Source organism: Trachypithecus francoisi, unplaced genomic scaffold, assembly GCF_009764315.1.
Source record: "Trachypithecus francoisi isolate TF-2019V2 unplaced genomic scaffold, Tfra_2.0 Lachesis_group8, whole genome shotgun sequence".
In the NCBI taxonomy this organism is placed as follows: Eukaryota; Metazoa; Chordata; class Mammalia; order Primates; family Cercopithecidae; genus Trachypithecus; species Trachypithecus francoisi.
In genome coordinates, this window is record NW_022681473.1 from 53,050,421 (window position 1) to 53,074,236 (window position 23,816).

Sequence of the window (23,816 nt, forward strand, 5' to 3'; positions counted from 1 at the left end):
TCCCATTATTTGATGAAATTTTCAAGAGAAATATAAGTGCATTCGTTATATGTGTTCTTCTCTTAAAGAACATTCACTTTTACTGATACAGCAAACTTTTTTTTTCTTTTTTTTTTTGAGATGGGGTCTTCTTCTTCACCCAGGCTGGAGTGCAGTGGCACAATCACAGCTCATTGCTGCCTTGACCTCCCAGGCTCAAGTCAGCCTCCCCACTCAGACTCCCCAGTAGTTGGGACTATAGGCATGCACCATCACGCCCGGCTAATTTTTGTATTTTTTGTATAGACAGGGTATTGCCACACTGCCCAGGCTGGTCTCAAATTCCTGGGCTCAAGGGACCTGCCCACCTCGGCCTCCCAAAGTGCTGGGGTTATAGGAGTGAGAAATGGGGACTTGCAAACCAAACCTCTTAATGAAACGATGCATATGGAACTATGTTGCGAGCTGTAAAGCTTGGTGGTGGTAATAAAACTGTTGTTGTTAAAAGGATGGCAGTAATCCCTGCCACATCACTGCTGGACTGCTCTTCACCCACTGGCCCTGTTCAAGGTCACCTAGTCCAGGCTGCAGGACTCAGAGGACTCTATCAGTGCCCACTCAGCATGGCCCAGGAAATCTAAGGAGGCAACGTCTTACTGTGCTTTCTCTTTTTAAAGAAGGACTGTTCCTGGTGCTCCCTTGCACTATTGGTGGGAGTATCCACTCCAGGGAGGAGAATCTGACAATGCCTATAATTTTTAAATGTAGCACACATACCCTTTGTCTCACAATTTTACATGTATACAAACAAGTGTGGTTAAGGAAATGCACTGCAGCACTGTTTAAAATGGCAATAGACTGGAAATAAGCTAAGCTAAAGAAATTGTGCTTTAGACTGGGTGCGGTGGCTCATGCCTGTAATTCCGCACTTTGGGATGCCGAGGCTGGTGGTTCATGAGGTCAGGAGTTCGAGACCATTCTGGTCAACATGGTAAAGCTCCATTTCTACTAAAAATACAAAAATTAGCCAGGCATGGTGGCACACACCTGTAATCCCAGCTACTTGGGAGGCTGAGGCACGAGAATCACTTGAACCTGAGAGGCGGAGGTAGAAGTGAACCGAGATCACGCCACTGTACTCCATCCAGCCTGAGCAACAGAGCAAGATTCCATCTCAAAAGAAAAACAGAAAAAAGAAATGGTGCTATTGTGCTCTAGCCATAAAATGGGAAACCATTAAAGGCCATGAATAAAAGAGTTAGATCCACACCTACTGAGAAAAAGCAATCTCGAAGATACATTTTTCAGTGAAAAAAGTTCAGAACAAGTGTAGAAAAAATGTTTGTAGATCTTTTTCCCATTAAGAAAATACAGAGGGCAGTGCATGTATCCATATCACACATCCACAAACATGCAGAGATTTTCAGGAAGGTCACACAAGAAATGGGAGAGTACTTGCCTCTAGGAAGGAAAACTGGGGGAATGGAGAAAGGAAACTTCTTCCACACTAAATTTTCTTTCCTTTTTTTTTTTTTTAATTAGCTTGGCTTAGGCTCAAATCCACTCTGTCTTGTCTTGTCTTTTTTTTTCTCTCTCTCTTTTTTTTTTTTTTTTTTTTTTGAGACAGGATCTTGCTCTGTTGCCCAGGCTAGAGTGCTGTGGTGCAATCATAGCTCACTGCCGCCTTGACCTCCTGGGTTCAAGCGATCCTCCCACCTCAGTCTCCCACATAGCTGGGACCACAGCATGGTGGGGCGCACCACACTCAGCTAATGAAAATACATCGTTTTCTAGAGACATGGTCTCACTGTGTTCATCCCACTTGCTCGGTCTCACCCTATATTTTCTTATCCTACTTGAGTTATTTTTTATCATGAGCAGGCATTTTTTTTTTCAAAGAAACCTTTTCTTTTTCTTATAAAGAAAAAATATATATAAAGAAATATATATGGAAATATATAGATAAGTATGGGGGCAGAAATATATGTTTATATTTAAATAAATATCTATGTGTATATATAAAGAAATAGATATGTGTATAGTGTGTGTGTGGTGTTGTGTGTGTGTGGTGGGTGTGTGGTATGTATGTATGTATATGTGTGTATAAGTGCATGTGTATGTATGTGTGTGTGGTGTTGTGTGTGTGTGGTGGGTATGTGGTATGTATGTATGTATATGTGTGTATAAGTGCATGTGTATGTATGTGTGTGGTGTGTGTATGTGTGTATGGTGTGTGTGGGGTATGTGTGTATGTGTGTATGGTTTGTGGTGTGTGTAGTATGTGTGTGTATGTGTGTATTTGTATATACATGTGTGAATTTGTATATATGTGTGTATGTGTGTGTGGTATGTGTGTGTATGGTATGTGGCGTGTGTGTATGTATGTGTGTGATGTATATGTGTGTATTTGTGTATATATGCGTGTGTGGTGTATGTGTGTGCAAAGGGTGTGTGTGTGTGTATTTGCTGTAGAGACCAGGTCTCACTATGTCGCCCAATTTGGTTTCGAACCCCTGGCCTTGAGCATTCCTCCTATCTTAGCCTCCCAAAGTGCTGGGGTTACAGGCGTGAGCCATCCCACCTGGCCTAGTTTTTTCATAAAAAGACAAAAAATTCTTTATTAGAAATATATTTACAAAGTGAACTCAGTAAACCCGGATTAACCACTTCCTATGAAGACAGCTAAAAAGGAAAGTTTTTTCCTTCTCCATACAACATTGCTGTGAATTGGATTTACTCAAGCTCACATACAATGCCCAACGCACACACTCATGCAAACCCCACACACTCCATGTGCAGCTGTGGTAACAAATGCAGACATTGGTACAACCTGACTGGCAATCCAGGCTCAGAAATGTGTTCAATGTTGCAGGGCCGGCAGTCTACTGTCAGGTAAGCAGATAAATCCAGAGTTCATCTAAGCTTTTTCTTCAACTTGCACAGTTTCACACCCCAGAGACCATCTTCTGCTTTATCGGTTATGACTGGAACTGCCCGTATCAGGCAAAGTGGCCCTTGAAGTGTCTGAGCCAGGGCAGCCATGACGGATGACTTCAGAGGTTGGGAATGTCAGACAGGTTTATCCAGGCCAAGGGGTAGCAGTCTTTGCTCCTGGTGTCACCGCTTCTACCCCTAACACCCTCGCACCCTGCTCCGCTGCCTCCCTGCATGATCTGTGGAGGAAGCTGGGGACCATAGGACCGTCTGACCCTCGAGCACAAACCGAGGCCTGGGCTACACACAGGGGAGGGGCCCAGGGGCAAAAGGTGTGTGGTGAGCCTGTTGGATACTCATAAAATACAGTCACATTCTTCCAAAAAGACAACGCAAGAGTTTTCATTACATAGGCTGGCCCGATTCCTGCTGGTGACAAGAGTCCATGAGTCATTTCCTGCGAGTTTTTATGGCAACAATGTACAAATACCTTCTGGTCTGTAATGGTACCTGTGACTACTGAGCAATCCTGTGAGGAGTGGTGGAAAGAACCCTGGACAGGACTGGGAATCAGAGGCTCATTGTTAACAGATTCCCAGGTCCTCTGTTTGAGTACGAGACCTTCTGTTCACAGCCTGGACCAGGAGGTGTTTTTCTCCAGCCTTTCCTACCATCCATCCACTCTGTGCTCTCCGGCTTTCACCCTTCCCCCAAACCCCATACACGCCTCCTTTCCCATTACAGAGCAACACACTCTCCCTAGAATATATGCACTCCCTCTAGCTGTTTCCTCAGTTCTACACGGCAAACTCCTACTCATTTGCCAAGTCCCACATCAAACCTCCTCTTCCAGGAAGCATTCTCAGACTACCCCCGTCATAATCAGTCATTTGCTTTTCTATACTCCTGCAGACCAATGTACAGACCTCTCTCTTAGCTCTTAAGATATTAATGATAATAAGGGTTAAATGTTTACTGATCACTTATCACAATGCTACACAGCCTTCTACACTTTACAAAGGTTACCTTATTTAACCCTCATGGTAACTCCATGAAGTAGCTACTCTTATTATCCTCATTTTACAGAGAATGCTACTAAGGACCAGAGATATTAAGTAACTTGACCAAGGCCACAGAGCTATTAGATACCTAGACAAATGCCTGGCACATAGTAGTTGCTCAATAGCCACCTGATGAATGATTAATAAGTAAATACAGAAATAATTACATATGTGTCTTTACAGAAAGCTCAAGTAAGAACCACATCTTATTCATCTTCCAAACTATCCTGTCTGTCAAATGCCTGGTAAGGTGTATGGCACTGGAAACACCTGCTAATGAGCAAATAAAAGAATATAAGGGCAAACCAGTAAATAGAGCTCAAATCCCAGTAATGCCACTATCTTCAGCTTTCTGGACCCTGGTTTGTGGCCTGTTAAATGCAGAGCTTGCACATAACATCTGCTTAAGTTCCTTCTAGCATTAAAGATTTATATATAAAAATAACCAGAGTCAAAAATGTTGTGATTATAGCATTTCCCACACCAAATTACATATTGCAGGTTCTTCTGGGTTGTTTTCCTCGGGAACACTACTCAGTTGGGTGTGACATTTGAGTCCGGTGGCACCCTAATACAGAGTCAGTATCAATCCTGAAAGAGTTCATTTGGCTTGATCCTCAGCTCACCCTCATTCTTATCCAAACATAGTCATGCTGAGGGAAAGAATTATTAATATTCAGTGCCAATAAAACCCTCATAAATAATAATCAATAATAAACAATAATCCCAAGTGAGATTTTGTAACTGGCACCTGAGCCATTGCTCCAGAGAACTTTCAGGCCACTCTCCTTGTCCCCTGGCACCTCCACTAGAGCCCTTCCCTCTTCCCCAGTCTCTCACTGCTGTGACACGCACATGTGTATACACACACACACACTCACTGGTGGCATGGAGGCAGGAGCATGGTGCTCAGCATATGGCAGGGGCTGATAAATGCTTGTGAAATGCTTAAGCCCAGACCCACTCCAGGTGGTGCTGAGACGCATCCACATCAGCACAAAGGTCGGGGTTCTGGCTGAATTATATTTATTCCTGCTCTGCCTATGGCTAACCGGGAGCTTGGCTTTATGCCTGGTACCTGACAAAACTGTGTCATCTGGCTTAGCATTGATGATCAGCCACATGTATGCAAACGCCCAGCATTTCTTCCTTGACTAATGCTCAGCATAAACCATGACACTAAAGGATGCCTGAACATGGTACGTGAGCAAGACAGTGTCTGTTCGTGTTGGAAGAGGTGAGGACCCCTGTTCTGTGTTTTGACTCACAACAAGGAGTATAAGCACCGGCCTCATGGAGCTGGCCATTAAACACCCACATATGAATGTGATATGCAAGGAGCCTATATCATGGCCAGAATACAAATCAATAGTCACTGTAGAGGACACCCATTTTTTGTGTGATTTTTTTTTTTTTTTTTTTTTTTTTTTTGAGATGGAGTCTCGCTCTGTCACCCAGGCTGGAGTGCAGTGGTGTGATCTCAGCTCACTGCAACCTCTGCCTTTTGGGTTCAAGTGAGTCTCCTGTCTCAGCTTCCTGAGTAGCTGGGACTACAGGCACCCGCCACCACACCTTTGTATTTTTAGTAGAGATGGGGTTTCACCATGTTGGCCAGGCTGATCTCGAACTCGTGACCTCAAGTGATCCACCTGCCTTGGCCTCCCAAAGTGTTGGGATTACAGGTGTGAGCCACCACGCCCAGTCCAGGACACCTGTTATTTATCTGTCTCACACTCCCACATCCTTGGGGATCCGCTCTTCCCTCACGTCGATCATGTGATGCCTGAAAGGGCTGCCAATCACAGTAACCAGTTCCCCTGGTTTTGGCCATAATAAATCCGGAGGTGGGCCAATCACAATCCTTCTCAATGGTTTTTTTTTTTTCAATATTGACCTGGAAGAGACAGATTCCAGCCTTTTGGAATGGAGCTATAAAGATGTACAGGAGAGGCTTCAAACACGGAGAAAAATGTGTTTGCAGGAGGGAAGCATGGAGCCAATAGAGAGCAAAGCATCCAAGCATCCAAGTTAAGACCCCGACTTAAAGTGTCTGGACCTTCCTGTTAATATGAGTCAACGATTTCCCCGTTCTTTGTGGTAATTTTGAGCTGGGTTTCTGAAAAGCACAGCTCAAGTAGCCTAACACAGTCAGAGTTCACACTTACAATGCATTCTCAAATGTATCTTCCACTCCTCAGCATTCAGGCGGTTTTTATGAGATGGGTTATCTCACATGTGAAAAATGTCCTTGTTCCTCCTCACAAGAAAGGCATAAAAAATCCTGGGCAAGAGGCACCTTACCCAGCATCCCTAACAAAAGGTGCTTTCTTTCCCTTTGTATCTCAGAAGCCAGTGGTGACCTGCCAACCACAAGATGTGATGACTGTTCTATTTCAAGCTACCAAAGCTTGTAAAATAGAGGCTGGCCACACTGGCTAGGTAACTGGCTAGTACGTTTTGGAAGAAGGGTCTCCTCTTGGTGGTCAGCCCTCCATTCCATCGCTCTACTCACTGACTCCCTGTGACAGTCTGTCTTCAGATCACCAAGAGGGTCCCTCAGCAGCCACAGCATGTTGGGTGTATGGGGCAATAGCATTCCCTAATAAAACCAGAGCTCGGAAAACCCTCTGTGAGAGAACATAGTGCAACTGGGCCACCTGACTTTTATGGGACTTTTAAAAAACAGAAGCCACCATATACAATTACTAAGAGGGGTGACACTTTGGAAGCTAAAAGCTTCCCCTCCTTTAAATCTGAAGAGCCACCCAGTGAACTCTGAACTATGAAACCACAACAACGAGGAAGGGAGGCACTGGGCAGGAGTAGCACCCAGGACACTGGTCTCACCTTCTCCTCCCCCTTCCTTTTCCGTACCTCCCCCATCTCTTTTGCCTAGCTGGAGCATGGTAGGTTATGGGCAGGTACTGCCTGGATGGCTAGCCTGCTCTGGACTGAGGCGACTGGTCTGTTTCAACCTGATGGAATGCTCTTCCTATGTCCCGCAGTGTCAGTGTGCCCCAGGCTCACAGGAGCTTGGCAGCTGTCTCCCCTGGGGCAGTGGAAAGCAGCATATCCCATGGTGGACTCAACAGCTTCTCATCACCAAAACAAAAACACAACAGTCCCGATTGCCATGGAGAGTTCAATCCTCTTGTCCTGGGATTGGCACCAACTGGAATTCCTAGGGTTCTAGCTGAGCTACCTCCTGTGAGGTCTAAATACAGCACATTCGATTTTAACCTAAACACACAGCCTGAACCAGTGCTCAGGGCTGATAGCCCCCAACGGCCACCAGGGAAGTCAGCTGAGAAGCCTGCACTCTCAGCTGCCCTTCTGGTGGTGGGCATTTCACAAATGTCAGAGAAAGGTTGTGATAGTGAGCCTATGTTCGCCGATGCTGTCTATGGCCAAATGATGGGGGATGCAATCGGTTAGTGTAGGCTTAACTATGAGTGCGGTCCTAGGTACAGAAATGCATCCTGAGGAAGGGAGTGGGCAGCTGGAGAATGCAGGGGTATCAGGTAGAAGGGAAAGAGACAGGGAGGAAGAGGCAGTAAGGACCCAGACCTATTTCTTAGCCAATTAATTCAAAACCAGGGGATCTTTCTAAAATGTCCACACCCAGGGAAACACAACTCTCTAACTATGCCTCTCCCTGAGATTTAGGACTTAGGCCCTAGAATCAGACGGACCAAGATTGCCCTCTAGTTGTGTGACCTTGGGCACAACTGACTTCTCAATTTCCCCATCTCTAAAATGGCCTGAAGGACTACTGGAGCTGTTCATGGAAATCATGGCCATAAAGTACCTTGTACCTAGAAGCTGCTCAATAAATAGCAGCTACCAGAAGTAGTAGTAGTGGCAGCAGGAATAATAGAAGTGGGGGTAATATCAAGCATTGGCTTCTCTCCCTCAACTTTGCCTCTGGCTTCCCTCCCTTGGAGACAGCACGAGTGGAGGGAACCTCCCAGCCAGGAAAAGTTGATGCTTCGAGACAAAGGAAACCTTTACCAAAGGAAAACAATGTAACATCACACCCACACCCAAGAACCTTAGAGTGCCAAAATGGCAACAGCTTCCTAACCTCCTAAATGTCAACCCACATGCCCTGCAAAGGTAAGACTAGGAGAGTTTCTCCTTACCTTGGTGTTCGTGCACGACTTCCCTCGCTTATACTCCTTGTGGGAACCACGCTTATCCAATTTGTACCACAAGGCTTTGGCTTTCCAGGTGGTCACCTTGGACTTGAGCTTGGAATAAAAATTTCTGTGGTCCAGAGGGTCTAGGTCCAGGTGTCGTGTAAGGATGTTGAAGGCCTGGAGGGTACCTTTGCACGTGGATGCCTGGACAAAGTTCTCAAAAACCTGCCCCGCCTGGGCCTGCTTCTCATCCTCGTTTTCCCCCATGGTTCAGGAGTCGTGTGTGGCAGTGGTGTGGCAAGGACACAGGCGAACAGCATGAAGTATCTGGAGAAACGTCACACCTGCGACAGTAGGAGGAGGCAGAGGTCAGCTTTGGACAATGAGGGTAGGGTGGGGGATGGGTGCTGAGAAGTAAAAATACAATTTCTTTAAGACATTCAAATATTAATCATACTATTTAGTGTTCAATACTAAACACAAACATTTATAAAAGATATAGAATTGTGCCTTTTGGCCTGTCAATGTGGCATTGCGGGTAATCTCTCCCCTATACTCTACTCCTCTCGCTGGCTGAAAAGTACCACACACTGCAAAAGGCAATGCCCTGGCTAATGACAATAGTGCCTGGTCAGTCTTGCTCTGAGTCAAGTGGTTCTGCAAACAGTGACTAGGAAAAGGGAAAAACTCCCAGAAAAGTACCCTAGATATAGCGCCATTGAAAGTCTATCATTCTTGGTGCTGCAAGTTGGCTGGCTGATGTGAATATAACCCAGCCACAATTCGCTAATGCACAGACAGAAAAAACTCCAAAGAACATCTCTCTAGATTTCATGACTGCCCACCTCTCCTTAGACACCCAGCTTTAAAGTCTTTCTTCCTTAGTTACCAGAGGGCAGGGCTTTCCACTACACACATGACAGTATCTTCTCAAAACTTCTGCTCCTGGTATCGCTGGAAGCACACCATCTACCTCAGTCAGACTCACAGACAGACAGAGACACGTGGACCTCCTCCGCCTGTGCAAACGGGGCCTGTGCTTTGTAAGTCCAGGCTGTGAACTATTTGGAACAAGTGCTTCGGCTGATGGAAGGGAAAAATGCGATGGGTGCTCATTCACATCCCAAAAATAGCTTGCCTGGGCTTTGGCCATGGTCCTTTCTGCACCATTCTAACCTCAGACTTTTCTTAGAAAAGTCACTTAAGTTTCAAAGGAACAAAAATAAAGTAGTGCTGATTTTCCAAAGCACTAGCTGTTTTTCCAGAATCCAAAGCTGGCGCAAGGATACAAATGTGGAGGAGCTGGGGCTGACCCAGCTGTCAGGAGGGCTGGAGGGGTCTCTGAGCAAGAGGACACAGCAGACCGAGCTCCACCAATGAGGCCTGTAAGGGGAGGTCAGCAACACACAGAGCACAGGCCTCACGGCAGCTCTGTGCTCCCCAGAGGGGCAGTGTTTATCGTGGACAAGTTCGAATAGTGGGATGGTTTTATGATACCAAAAGCAGAGAATGGTGTTTATCTTCCTCCTTAATCTCTTACTTATTCACTCGGCAACAATTTTTGGTGCGTTAGCAAGAGTTGGGCACCACTCAAAGGGCTGGGAATATGTAGGCTCAGGCCCTGCCCACAGGGGAAGATGGATTACAAGACCACAGGCAAGTGCTTGTGGAATATGAACCAAGGGCATGGAAACCCAGAGCAGGCGGTGTCCAACAGAGCCTTGAGGAGTCCAGAGGGGCCGCAAAAGGAAAGTGTCAAAAGGGTCCCGGGAGGCACTCAGTAGATGTGGTAATGCACGCTGCATCCCCCACAGGAGGCAGATTTGTACCTGGGGAAATGTACCAGTTTAGAAAATAGTTTTGTAAATCAGTTCTCCAAGTTGCCAATTCCTCCTTGTCTAAAGTCTAGTAAAATTTATTTTACTAGAAGACTGGGCAGTGGACATTCCAGGCCATGGAAATACCCACACAGGGATGTGAGTGTGGAAAGAGCAGGAGAGTGGTAGAATGACAGCATGTTCAAGATTCAGGATTTGTGAGGACATGTGGTAGGGATATCCAGCGCACATGGTGGCAGATGTCCCCTCCAGGCCAAGGAGGGGGCCTGGCCTCTCCAGTGGGTGGTGAGGAGCAGGAGACAGAGCAGCAGGAAGAGACAAGTCTTTGGGAAGATGAGAGGGCAGCAGTAGACTGGAGGAGGAGGCTGGAGGTGAAGAGGCAGCTAAGGGGCTGTCCAGGCAGCAATGAGAAGAGGAGTTGGAAGAGAAGGGGGAAGAACAGCACATGCAAAGGAGCATAGGAGCCCACTGGGCACCACCTGCCAGGAGGAGCCTGCTGGGGCAGGCAAGGTCTCAGACACTAGGTGCCCAGACTTGGGGGTGAGGGGATCCTAGGGCCCTAAACTGCCTTCCCTCTTTCCCGGAGAGCTGCTGAGGTGCCTGGCACTGAGCTTGGCTGAAGGGAGACTAGCACTCATTCCCTGCTCAGGCCTAGCCAGCTTCCCTGCCCTACCCAGGCTGGTTCCTCCATGAGGCCTTACCCAGTGACCCCGGTCTACGACACTCAACAACTTCAGTAGACTGAGAAAGCGGGCTCTGAGCCCTGCCTGGCGCGACGAGCATGGATTCCTTCACAGATGCTCTCCGGGCTCTGTGAGCGTCCACTCTGCTCACTTAGACATGACTCACATAAACACTGCCTCCTACTGTGTCTCCACTTTCCCCATGTGCAATGCTTGCCACCCAGAGAGCATAAACAGAAGGCGGGACTCATTTGCTTTCCAGAGCGTATTCACATTCTCAGTCTTTATCTATCTTTGGAACCACTTCTGTGCCCAGCATTGAACAAAGGCTGCAGTGGCTGGCCAACAAACACAAGGCTATTTGAACTTGCCTGCTACACTACAGTCTTTTCTGAGGACAGGCAAGCGGTACAGAGAAAACTGTAAGGCTTCAGAGCTATTGCCTCACACAAGCCACTTCTGATTCTCAGTTTCCCTACTGTAACAGGCAAATTATAATCTCATCCTTGCAGGGTAGCTGTGAAAGGCAAGAAATGTGGATGATGGAGAGCCGGGTCCCGGGAGGCACTCAGTAGATGTGGTAATGCACGCTGCATCCCCCACAGGAGGCAGATTTGTACCTGGGGAAATGTACCAGTTTAGAAAATAGTTTTGTAAATCAGTTCTCCAAGTTGCCAACTCCTCCTTGTCTAAAATTATGAACAGTTTAGAGGCATCAAGTCAAACAATAATTTACAAACTGGAAGAAGCTGTCTCCTCTGCACCCCAATGGCCACCCCTCCTCCTCCAGAAGAAGAATGAACAACTTCGTCTTCGGGCTCCAGTGGAAAAAGAGCTAAAGGTAGTGCTGGTGCTGAGGGCTAAATAGGCGTGGGAACTCCAGGAACCAGCCCTTATCTAGAGTGAGAGAAGGGGCGGTGGAGGGAGATGATGATTCGACAGGAGAAGATAAGCGCAGCTTGGATGTGTAGCCCAGCAGCCCGTACCAGGCTCAGACTTGCCACCCTGGATCTAAACACCCGTCTCACTCTTTACAACTGGCTTTCCAAGTTAGGTCATAGACCTTAAAAATGACTCTCAACACCCATGGCGGGTAGCTTTCCTCATGGGATTAACATCAGAATATTTCGAGTCAGGGCAGCCTGAGTGTGAATCTGCTCTCAAGCACTTGCTAGTTGTGTGACCCTAGGCAAGTTGTCTCATCCATCTTGGCCTCAGTTTTCTCATGTGTGAAATAGGGATAACACAGGCTTCCCTCAGTATCCATGGGAGATTGGTTTCAGGATCCCATGCAGATACCAAAATCCATAGATGCTCAAGTCCCTTATATAAAATGATATCATGTTTGCATATAACTTACACACATTCTCTCTTATACTTTAAATCATCTCTAGATTACTTGTAATACCTAATAGAAGTTCTATGTAAATAATTGCCTTGCATTGTTTAGGAAATAATGACAAGAAAAAAGTCTGTACATATTCAGTACAGATGAACCATCTGTTTTTTTTTTTTCCCCTGAATATTTTCAATCCACAATTGGTTGTATCTGTGATGTGCGACCAATGGATATAGAGGACCACCTGTTCTCACTTCATAGAGCTCTAAGGAATCAGTGAGATCACATATGCAATAACCAATACTCATTATGATTCTTCAAACAGCTCAAACATCATCATATCAAAAGGAAAGGCAAAAAAAACATCATTCAAGACTACTGAGACTAGCTTTCTGGGTCAAGGAGTTATATACAGGTTGAGTATCCCTTATCCAAAATGCTTGGGACCAGAAGAGTTTTGGATTTCTATTTTCTTTCTTTGTTTTTCAAATATGTCCATCATACTCACTTGATTGAACATCCCAAATCCCAAAAATCCAAAATCCAGAAGACTCCAATGAACACTTCCTTAGAGCGTCATGTCAGCACTCAAAAAGCTTCAAATTTTGGAGCATTCCAGATTTCAGTTTAGGTATAGTCAACCTGTATACTTTAAAACTAGAGGACAAAGGCCTTCCATTTAGAAGATCTGAGTTCAAACTCACTTCCTCTCTGTGTAGACTCGGACAAATCATTTATCTTTTGGGTTTTAGTTTCCCGTGTATAACTAGGGAACCTCATAGAAAGTAGTTTTGGTAATGAACTGAAAACATACAGAATTCAGGATAGTGTTGGGAATGAACTGGGAAGGGCTGACCTAGCACTCAGAAGGACTCAGTGAGTCTGAGCTTCAGGTCTTTCTTCCAGAGAACTGGGGTGCAAAACCTTTGGTGGCTATCCTTCCCCTCTCCCCAAAAGAAGGTAGTCAGGAATTTTTTTTAAATCAGAGGACCCTAGATAACTAGCTCTTATTAAAGTTTTCCTTGTTAACCACCACCCAGCTGTTGTCTTTTTGAGGTTTGATATGCAACAGAAATAAAACCAACTAGACAGAAATATGAGGGTTTCTGTATTTTCTGGGAAGAAACAAGAAGTGATGCTGTAAGTTTCCAAGAATAGCCTTGAAGCAATTTGGTTTTTGCCAAGTAGAGTCTCTTATTTGTGGTTCTTCTGCTCCCCTGCCTATGTGACTTCATGAGTCACAAAGCCATTTCCTTTCCCTGCCTCTAGCTGCTAAAAATTAAAATTTAGGGCCCCAGATTGCAGGCAACAACATTGGTAATGGGCTAAGCCCACTAAATCTGAGAGTCAAGCTCAAGGTTTATGTAGAGTCCCTGAGCACCTCTGCAAATGAGAGGAAAGGCCTCCCCATCCCGGTCTGCAGGTGCCTCAAAGTTAGGACTCCCACGCTTCCTGCCTTCCCTGAGCCTCTTCTCCCAAATGGCATATCAGACAGTGCAACCAGGCTTTCAATAAATGATGGAGTTTATACAAACTTAAGGAGAGATGGGGGTGGACACTAGGCAGAACCTTCCCACAAAGCAGCAGTTTGGCCCAGGAGAAAAGCTCATTCTTCAACCCACCCTTGAGGCTCACAGACAAAATCTGTTTCAAGGTCAATGCAATCTAAACACAAAACCCTCTTGCCATATATACTGCCAAGCAGCCCTGTTCAAACTTTCCCTCTCCAAGCTCTATATCACTAAGGAGCTCTGGAGCAAGGCCCAAGTTTCTTGACAATGAAGTGGGGTGTTCACCCCACACTCACAGGGTGCTCAGGAAACAAAAGGTCCAGTTTTAACTCTCGCACACAGAAGACCCTCAGTTATGGCCATCTGAATCCAACACCTGAGATGTGGCAGGAGCCAGCCAGGGGCTCAGCAGTGGGAGATGCCTTCCACACCTGGTGCATCCCCACAGAGCCCACCATGGGCAGGAACACCTGACTCCCAGGTGGGGCTGACAGACCCTATCTTCCCACTTGACCCAGGTAGGGCTGGCTTTCCACCTACCAGGGCACTAGGCACCCAATTTGACCAAAAGGAGCACTTTCAGGGTTGGGAAGGGACTGAGAGGGCTACCTTGTCTTCCTGGTAATCTCCTTCCATCCAGGTGTCCCCAGCCTTGACTCAGTCACTTCCACAGATAGAGGAGTGTGTACTGCCTCCTGGGGCTGCCTGCTCCACCCTTGCCTCCTCTGGAAGACAGCCTCAGTGAGATAACTCTTCTTAGTCATTCCCCAGAGAGATAAGTTCCACTTCTCCAAAGCTTTCTCTACTACTCCTGAGTGTTGCCTTGAGATCACCTCCAGGAAGCCAAGCCCCTTTCCATGCGCACTGAAGGCACACATGGAGAGTCCTCTTATACATGCTGTCTGAAACCCCTACTAGGAAAGGCCAATGAAAGAGCACCCAAGAGACTCACCATGAAGCTCAACCAAGTTTCCAGGAGGTAGCAAGGGCCCAAACCTTCCCTCTTTTGCCACTTAGCCCCAGGGTGGGAGTGCTGGGGAGAGATCCCAGGTCCACTGCAGGCCCTGGCCTTCTATGCCTGCTCCTTCGCTGAGAACCCAAGCTCTTTGGCTCTTGCCCTTCTGGCCTCAGCCCTCTTCCCCACTTGTTTTCAATGGTTAGTGGACTCCACTGGTCTAGCTTGAAGGGGTCTCATACATTTCCCCCTGCCTCACCTCATCCATTGCTTCTTATAGCCACTCAACAGTACCAGGCCCTGGGAAGTCCCAATGAGGCAGTGCCCACCCTCCAGGCCTCCCCTCCTGGCATCAAGAAACACCTGTATGCTGACCAGTCACAGTGCTTGGAATGGCAGAAGGAAGCCAATGTCATCAGGGCCCAGTACCAGCCAGGCACTCTCACCAGTGTTAACCTAAGGAATCCTTGCAACACGTCTATGTGGACGTGGGGGAGGTATGACTTTTTTCTTTCTTTTTTCATTTTTATTCTGTAAAAAGCAAAGGTCTTAAAAAGAGAGAGAGAAATAATTGCAGAACTTGCCTATCTTCCTTTTCTGTAATGCAACTGTGTTTGCTATGTGTGATTATTTCATGTATGTATGTATGTATGCATATGTGTATGTATATATGTGTGTATATATGTATGAATGTGTATCTATGTGTATGTGTACATGTGTGCATGTTCGCAGGAGTGTACATGTGTACACATGTGTATATGTGTGCATGTGTGTATACATGTGTTTGTGTATATATGGGTATGTGTGCACACATGTATGTGTATTCACATGTGTGCATGTACATGTGTATGTGTAGTGTGTGTACATGTGTGTGTGTGTGTGTGTAAATGTACATGTATGTGTGGTGTGTGTGCAAATATATCATATACATATATATATCTAAAATTTTCCACAAGGATTTCTAGCCAGCACTCCATATCTTCATCTGTACCACTAAGTCTCTCTTCAAGGACCTTCTAGAACAGGGAAAGCCTTTGAGGTGGAAAGAACTCTGGCCTAGGCATGAGGAGACCTGGGTTCAAGCCCAGCCCACCCCTTGCACTGCCCACGGGGGGACACTGACAGCTGGCACTCACAGCGTACCAGGCCTTTACCACCCTGTCTCATTTCACCACCCTTGTTTGATAGAAGACAGCTTTACAGAGGTGAAAAAACGCTTCCATATCATGCAGGTAGCTAGTGGGGATGCTGTGAAATGAGCCCAGGCCATTTCACTTTGAAATCCATGCTCTTAGCCCAAGTCCATATGAGCCATATATACAGAAATAGTATGGTCTTCCTTTTCTGAAGCTGCTGTGTAAATTAAATCAGTTAACTTCTATTGTCTCTCAAGTTATTCTGGGCTTGGAGAATCTACAAGTATCAAATAAGGCATGGTCTTATAAGTCATGGTACAACCAAACAAGTATCAGGCAGCCCTTTAAAAATAATATTTATAAAAACCATTTAATCCACGGGAAAATGCTTATGCCATAATGCAGAGTGAAAAGAGCAGGATATGGATCCAGGAAGTCAATATAATTTCAACTCCATAAAATAATGTCCAGTGTCTATAGGAGAAGAGAAATAAGCCAGATGTGAACAGTGGTGATGTGTGTGTAGGATCGCATTTCAGACAGCTGTTAGTATACTTTTACTCTATACTTTTCTGTATTTCCCAAAGTTTCTACCAGGAACATGCATGACTTTTACAACCCCTCTTACATACACATTCCAAGGCCAGGAGTCTTCTCTCCCTGACTGGCCATCTTAACAACAGGAGGTGGGCCTCCTGTATCTTATCTTCTCCAGGCCTAACAAGTGCTCAGGGCTGGGTGGAACTCAGGGCCTGGGCCCTTCGTGGCTATACAGCACTAGCAATGTGATCTTTCTCCAAAACAGAAAGGGTCATCCTGCATGAAACACTGACATTGTGCTAATTTAAGGAATTAGCTTAAATGTTGACAGGTCAGGGCCAAGTCCCCCAAGGCTGCGTTCCTTCTAGCCGCTCCACTCGAGGGACTACAGGGCCCTTGTGTCCAGTGCAGCAGGTGTCTTCCAGAGCCCATGCTCTCCCACCCACATACCAGAGCAGAATGGGGAAAGCATTGCCTCCGACTCAAATCTCAGCTGTGCCTGCAGGATCCTCTGCTGGTGAAGTCCCCAGGAAGGAAACCTGTGTACCTGGTTGACAAAATAACGTACATCTGACCCCACACGCAGAGCTCATCTTACCACCAAAAACTTTGCAGATGCTTCTGCATGTGACCTGAATCATCTTGATCCCACATTGGGTGCCCAGGAAAACTGTGAACTGCGAATCCCAATTTCTAGGAGGCCAGCCTATCTCAAAACTAACAGTGAGGGGTGCCCACAATAAGCAAATTCATAGAGACAGAAAGTAGAATGGTGCTTACTAGGGCTGGGGAAAGTGGGGAATGGAGAGTTATTATTAAATAGGTACAGACTCGAGGTCACGAGTTTGAGACCACCTGACCGACATGGTGAAACCCGTCTCCACCAAAAATACAAAAATTAGCCAGGTGTGGTGGCACGTGCGTGTAATTCCAGCTACTAAGGAGGCTGAGGCAAGAGAATCGCTTAAACCTGGGAGGTGGAGGTTGCAGTCAGCCAAGATTGCGCCACTGCACTCCAGCCTGGGTGACAGAGTGAGATTCCATCTCAAAAAAATAAAAAAGAAGTGCCAACTTTCAGTTTATTCTGTGGAAGGACAGTAGTGATGGTTGCATAGCAACAGGAATGTACTTAATACCATTAAATCTTACACCTAAAAATAGTTCAAATGGGCCAGGCATAGTGGTTCATGCCTATAATTCCTGCTCTTTGGGAGGCAAAGGTGGGAGGATCGCGTGACTCCAGGAGTTCAAGACCAGCCTGGGCAACACAGTGAGACTCTGTCTCTACAAAAAACAAAAATTAGCCGGGTGTTGTGGGGTGCGTCTGTGGTCCCACTTGTGGTACTTGGGGAGCTGAGGTGGGAGGATTGCTTGGGCCCAGGAGGTCAAGGCTGCTGTAAGCCATGATCATGCCACTGCACTCCAGCCTGCGTGACTAGAACAAGAGCCTGCTTCAAAACAAACAAACAAAAGGTTCAAATGATAAATTTTATGTTATGTAAATTTTACCACAAAAACAATAATAAAATGCAAACAAGAAAACCCCCTACCACCACTACCACCATCACCACCTCCTATAAGTGGGAGCTGCCCAAGGCCAGGGAATAGAATCTGTGGTCTAATTAAAAATCTTGCTAACTTTCTGAAATCCTTTTGAGTTAAAATACAATAAACAAATCATTAGGTCAATGAAAGACATTTGCTGTTTTTTATTGGTTCAATGAAATATTTTTTATCTTTTTTTAAAAGTCATCTAGGCTTCTCTCATTCTTTCCAAATCTCATTTGACCTCAGGAAGGCCACCAAAGCTCAGCCTTGCCAAGTTCCCCATTTTTATCTCCTATTCTGTCTTCCCCAGACTCACCACAGGTATACTCCTCCCCCACCACTCGGCACCTGTGAGATATCCTTCAGTGCCCCAGGGAAGGTTGGGCACCAGCTCCCTGATCTTAGCTCTCAGGGCCTAGCATACATCGCCCTACCCAGGAAGAACACTCAGATCCTGTGTTCCAACAATTCCTATACAGAGTGGGTGGCACCCTAAATAAGCATACCCATATTGCTCCCACATAAAGCAGATGGGGCTACAGGCACACAAGCACTACTGTCTTGCACACCACATCAGGGATATAGTCTCTGGTCTAGACCTTTGATTCTTTTTATTTCTTTTTTTTTTGAGGCAGAGTCTCGCTCTGTCGCCCAGGTTGGAGTGCAGTGGTGCAATCTTGGCTCCCTGCAACCTCCACCTCTTGGGTTCAAGCGATTCTCCTGCCTCAGCCTCCCAAGTAGCTGGGATTACAGGTGCCTCCCACCAGGCCCGGCTAATTTTTTTTTTTGTATTTTTAGTAGAGACGGGGTTTCACCATGTTGGCCAGGCTGGTCTCAAACTCCTGACCTCAAGTGATCCACCCTCCTCGGCCTCCCAAAGTGCTGGAATTACAGGCATGAGCCACCACGCCCAGCTAAGACCTTTGATTCATGATACTCTCCTAGCCTCATCAAACTCCAAAATGCTAGGATCTATAGATCAAATGAGAACAGCATCTAATCCACCAGTGAAAGCTCAGCTGAGAGGTGTCTTTGGAGCCTTGGTGGGTGTCGTGGAGATGAGCTAGCTCACCACCAGCTGGACTGCTCCTTCCTCCTGGACCCTTGCTTGCAGCTGTGAGCCCAGGTGACCAGGTTCTAAGTCATAGAATCCGAGCAGGAGCGGCGCATGCCTCTTCTAAGACCGACCCATAAGAATCCCCCATAGTGATTGTTCGTGCCTTTTCTACTTCTGCCAGGGCACAAAGACCTTGGAAACTGCGTGTTGAAGATGGTGAGCCACAAGAAGGAAGGGACCCAGTCCCCTGGATGCCTGCATGGGGGAAAGCCCTCTTTGACCAGAACACACGTTTTGGACTTTACATATGTGAGCTATAATGTGCAGTATGTGAAGTCACTGAGAACTGGGAACTTATCTCTTAGGCAGGAAGCATTACCCTAGCTAATACAGTAGGTGTTAGTAGTGGATATGTCAAATTTGGCCTGGATCAGAAGGTATTCCTTCCCAATGTGAAGGTCAACCACATGGGAATTAAGATGTCTCTTACCCCACTGTTGCAGGCCAACTTCCAATAACAACCAGGTCTGTCATTTTACATCTTACCTTCTATTAGTACCTCAGTGTCCTGCAAAAGTTGCCTGACCCCCGGAAATAAGCCTGCCCACCCCTCTACGTAGGCACTCACACATATACACCCTATCTTGAAAAAGACATCTTTTCCCTATTTGCAAATAGCATAAGACAGGAGACTAGAACAGATAAGCTAGTTAATTTCCTTGGTTTCAGAAACACCCCCGGGAACTCAGCTCTTGAGTCCCTGGAAGCCAGTGTGATGTGGTGGAAAGAACATGGGCTTCTGAGTCACTAAGTACTCCTTTGAGCAAGTCATAAACAACATAGAGTTCCTGTGAAAATTAAATGGAGGGGTCTCTCACAGCGCTGGGTCCACAGATGAGCTCAATAAGCATCAGTTCCCGGGAAGCTGTGTGGGGATAATTCCTACCACCTCAAGCTCTAGGTAGCCCAAGCCAAACCAAGGCAGAAATTGATGCATTTTCACATAAAAGGTGAGAGTAGCTCCTCCTCACCTTAACCAACTCTCTGTTATAGTAAGATGGCTAAAAACAGATTTTCCACCAAGTCTTTGCCCAGCACCCTCTTAAAGGCACTCTCCAGGGGAACCTTTGTATCTAAATGGCACTATGTCTCCTGACTGGCTGAAATTAGGCCTTTGGGACTTGATACCAGTCTGGAGGACACAGAGGGATGCTGGGGAAGACATATCGAAGTCGCAGCCAAGTGAACTTGAAAAGGATTTCTCTATGCTTGTTCACTGTGTGCATGGCATAGCACCTGGAGGTCAGGACGACTGCAGAGCCGTCCCATCCAGAGCAGCTCACAGTCCAGCTATAGCTGGTGGAGTCTGTCCCCTAAAGATCCCCTGTTTTTTGTGCGCATTTTTTGTTTTTGTTTGTTTTTTTCAGACAGGATCTCACTTTGTTGCCCAGGTTGGAGAGCAGTGGTACGATCACAGCTCACTGCAGCCTTGACCTCCTGGGCCAATCCCCTGTTCAGAAGAACTGTACCATTTGACCTCATTTTTCTCAAATACCCTTAGAAAAAGTTCATTGCTCAACAAAAGTTTATTTTTGTTTCTCTGATTTGTGAATTTATCAATACGAAGTCATTCCCCAAAATGAGCACAAATCCAACCAGTTAGATCTATATTTGCTTTTATGGGAGAAAACAAATAGCAACCTTCTTTCTTCCCTCACAGCCTAGGTTTCCTGATAGAATAGTCCAGCCGTGCAATGTGCACTTCCTCACCTCCCACTCATCCATCGAACCACCACAATCTGGTTTCTTCTCACAGGCCACCCGGTGCATCAGGCCAACATCACCACCAACTGCTGCTAAATGCAACTGCCACTTATGGGACCTTACCTTGAGGCCCCATAGAGAGGGCAGACCCCTCTCTAACTGTCCCTGAAAATGAAGGTTCTGGTCTTCACTCTCATGGACAACCACACTCCTACAGTTCAACCTGTATCTGTGTCCTCATGTCTCTGCAGGCTGTACTTGCACCATGCAGCTCCCTGCTGCATTTCAGGCCCCTGCGTCACCAACAATTGGACATTCTCTTTTTTTTTTTTTTTTTTTTTGAGACGGAGTCTTGCTCTGTCGCCCAGGCTGGAGTGCAGTGGCTGGATCTCAGCTCACTGCAAGCTCCACCTCCCGGGTTCCCGCCATTCTCCTGCCTCAGCCTCCCGAGTAGCTGGGACTACAGGCGCCCGCCACCTCGCCCGGCTAGTTTTTTGTATTTTTTAGTAGAGACGGGGTTTCACGGGTTAGCCAGGATGGTCTCGATCTCCTGACCTCGTGATCCGCCCGTCTCGGCCTCCCAAAGTGCTGGGATTACAGGCTTGAGCCACCGCGCCCGGCATTCTCCTCTCACTAGCTTTTAGAGACCTCACGTGTGGCCAATTTCCCTTCTAACCCCACCTGTTCCTTCTCCTGCAGCCCCAACCTCAGTGAGCCGCACCATCTTGATTCTGTGGCCAAATCCTTGGAGTCAAATTTCTCTGCCCCTTTTCCCTCATCTTGCAGAGCCAGCCAGTCACCAAGTCCTGCCTCTTCAACAGCCCCATTTGCTGCCTCCCATCCTTCCTAGAAGGGTCAGGTCTCTACCTGCTGTCACCTGGAACACTCAAAATCTCCTCCTCAATACCTTTCCTGCCTCCAGATTCACCTCCCTCCAATCCACCAGCCTAGTCCTCAAACTGTTGCCAGAGAGATCTTTATTTCAAAAATGTACACTTGGTCAGGTTCCATTCCTGTTCAAAATCCTTCAACAGCTCCCTGACAATATGCAGGGTAAAGTCCAAACATCTTAATGGAGCAAAACAAAAACTACCTTCATGATCTAGCCCTAGCCCACCCCTCCAGTCTCTCCTCTCATCACTTTCCCGCCCCCCCATACTCTAGACTCAGGAACCATTTGCAGTTTCCCAATAAACTGCACTCCGACACACTTCCACCCACATGCCTTTGCTGATGCTGATCCCTCTGTCTGGAATACCTATCTGGACTCTGTTCACCTGTGAAAACCCAGTGGTCTTTAGGGCTGAAACATCAAAGGCAGCAGAGTGTCATAGGTCCCAGTTTGGACTCTGGAGTCAGGCAGACTGGTCACCAAACCCAACCCACCATTTACTAGGTGTGTGAGCCTGGAGGAGTTGCCTAACCTCTTTGAACCTCAGTTTCTTCATCCATAAAATGGGTATAATAACAGTCCTGACCCATTGGGTGACTTCAGGATGGAACACAGTGACGCCTGGCTGGGCTGCATCCTTAGCTGCACTGTTCTTCTTTGAAGCATTATTTTGCCCTCCCCAGGCCCCCTTTTCCACACTGTACTCTGGGGAAGTTTGTAGGATAGCTTTGCAAATACCCTTGCATTGATCTACTTGTGGCCCCTCCTACCTCACCTGACTGTGTGCTCTGAAGCTGAAGGCTGCAAGCCCCAGGGCCTGGTGCCCGTGCCCCTGGCAATGGTGGGTGCTCAATAACCACTGCTGGTAGGTACAATCAAATCAAGAGTATTACACACAATACAGGGTATGTAGTGGCTAGAGTGTGGCTGCCCTTTGTCGACAACCCTGCCACTTCATCCAGGGCCTGGCCAGCTCTGACCTGAGCTACCGTGGGCCTCCTCACTGATCTCCCCCTTCCCAACTCACCAGCCTCTCCTTTATCCTGTTCATAGAGCTCTCAGGGTTCCCTACAGCCCTTTTACAAGTCCAAGCCCTCCTGCCAGGCTCAGTGGGTTCCCACCCACCATCATGCAGCCCCCTCTTCCTTGTTAGGCTCAATCCCAAAGGCATTCAGGCTTACCCTGTGGCTGCCCTCACATCAGGTCTCTGCCTTACTTCTGCCCCTGCTCAAACCTCACCCATCCTCTGAAGCCCAGTCAGCTCCACGGTGCTAACTGAAAACCTACTATGAGCTGTACACCCTAGGAGCTTCACAGTCTATTCAGGGAATCCAAACAAACTAACAGTTATTGGTAAGAGCTGCCAGGGAGGTGAGTGCCAAGACATGTGGATGCAGAGTTGGAAGATGGAGTGACCCCGCACCTGAGAGAAGCTCCCTGAGAACATGGCATCAGGGCAGGATCTTAAGGGACTGGCTGGAGCATTCAGGTTCAAAAGCCCTCCGCCACCCCGTCCCTTACCTACCTGTGTTCTTCTAACTCAGAGTCTACGCCTGAGCTCACCAAACCTGGCTGTCAGGCAGATTTGCCCAGGAAGTCTACGAAAACTCAGTTTCCTGGGCCTGTTCCCGAACAGAATCCCTGCAGCCTGAGGGCCAAGAGGTAAAGATGTTTTTAACTCCCCAGGAAATTCTGTTGATCAGCCAACTTCGGGAACCACTAGCCACATTCAATTCCATTCATTCAATTTACTGATAACCTGTATTGTGACCGGGGCCTTGCTAGGTGCCGTGGATGCCAAAGGAACAGGATGCTTCTTCCCATCTTCTGAGAAATGGGGGAGACAACGAGTTCCCACACAGAGGTCACAGACCACGCCATTTGGCTTTTCCTTTAGCCTTGAACCTATCCTGTCTTCTGTGCATTAATCTTGTCTGGACAATCTAATGTGTAACCTTAAGGAAAGGCTGATATTTTTTATTTATTTTCTATTTCCCAGAGTATTCACCCCAGCTCTGGGTTCTCAGTTGATAACCAATATTTAAGATTCAAATAATTTCTGGATTATGGTCTTTTATAGCTAATTCACTCATTGATGAGCTGTTGACTGATCTTCATCTTTGTAATTCCAGTGCCAGTGTGGTGCCTGCTCCCAGCAGGCAGTACGTTTGTTGAATGAATGAATACTTACGAGTAGAAATCTGGCTCCGGAGGGAAGGAACTGCTTCCACGGTAGCACCTTTAGAGTTCACTTAAAAGAGTTCTAAATTTTGCATTTGAATTACAGACTACCAATTTCAGGATTAATTTCCTGATACACAATTACAGAAGCTTTCTTGCTTATATTGTCATTAATGTTATTAACAACACAAAGAACACCTTCCTGGCTCTCAGTAGTCTGCTGGCCTCTGAGATGCTTGTGCACTCCTTTCATTGGGCC

At 46.8% G+C, this 23,816-nt stretch overlaps 1 protein-coding gene across 23 annotated transcripts in view; it reads right to left on the reverse strand.

The window, feature by feature from the left end:
- Positions 1–23,816, reverse strand: part of LOC117080870 (F-actin-monooxygenase MICAL2) — a 253,136-nt gene that overhangs the window by 193,793 nt on the left and 35,527 nt on the right. For all 23 annotated transcript variants that reach the window (XM_033206238.1, XM_033206236.1, XM_033206235.1 and 20 more), the window contains one exon: positions 8,117–8,457. In XM_033206238.1, the coding sequence (XP_033062129.1) occupies positions 8,117–8,380 (264 nt within the window). In that variant the 5' untranslated portion in view covers positions 8,381–8,457. The remainder of the gene's footprint in view (positions 1–8,116; positions 8,458–23,816) is intronic.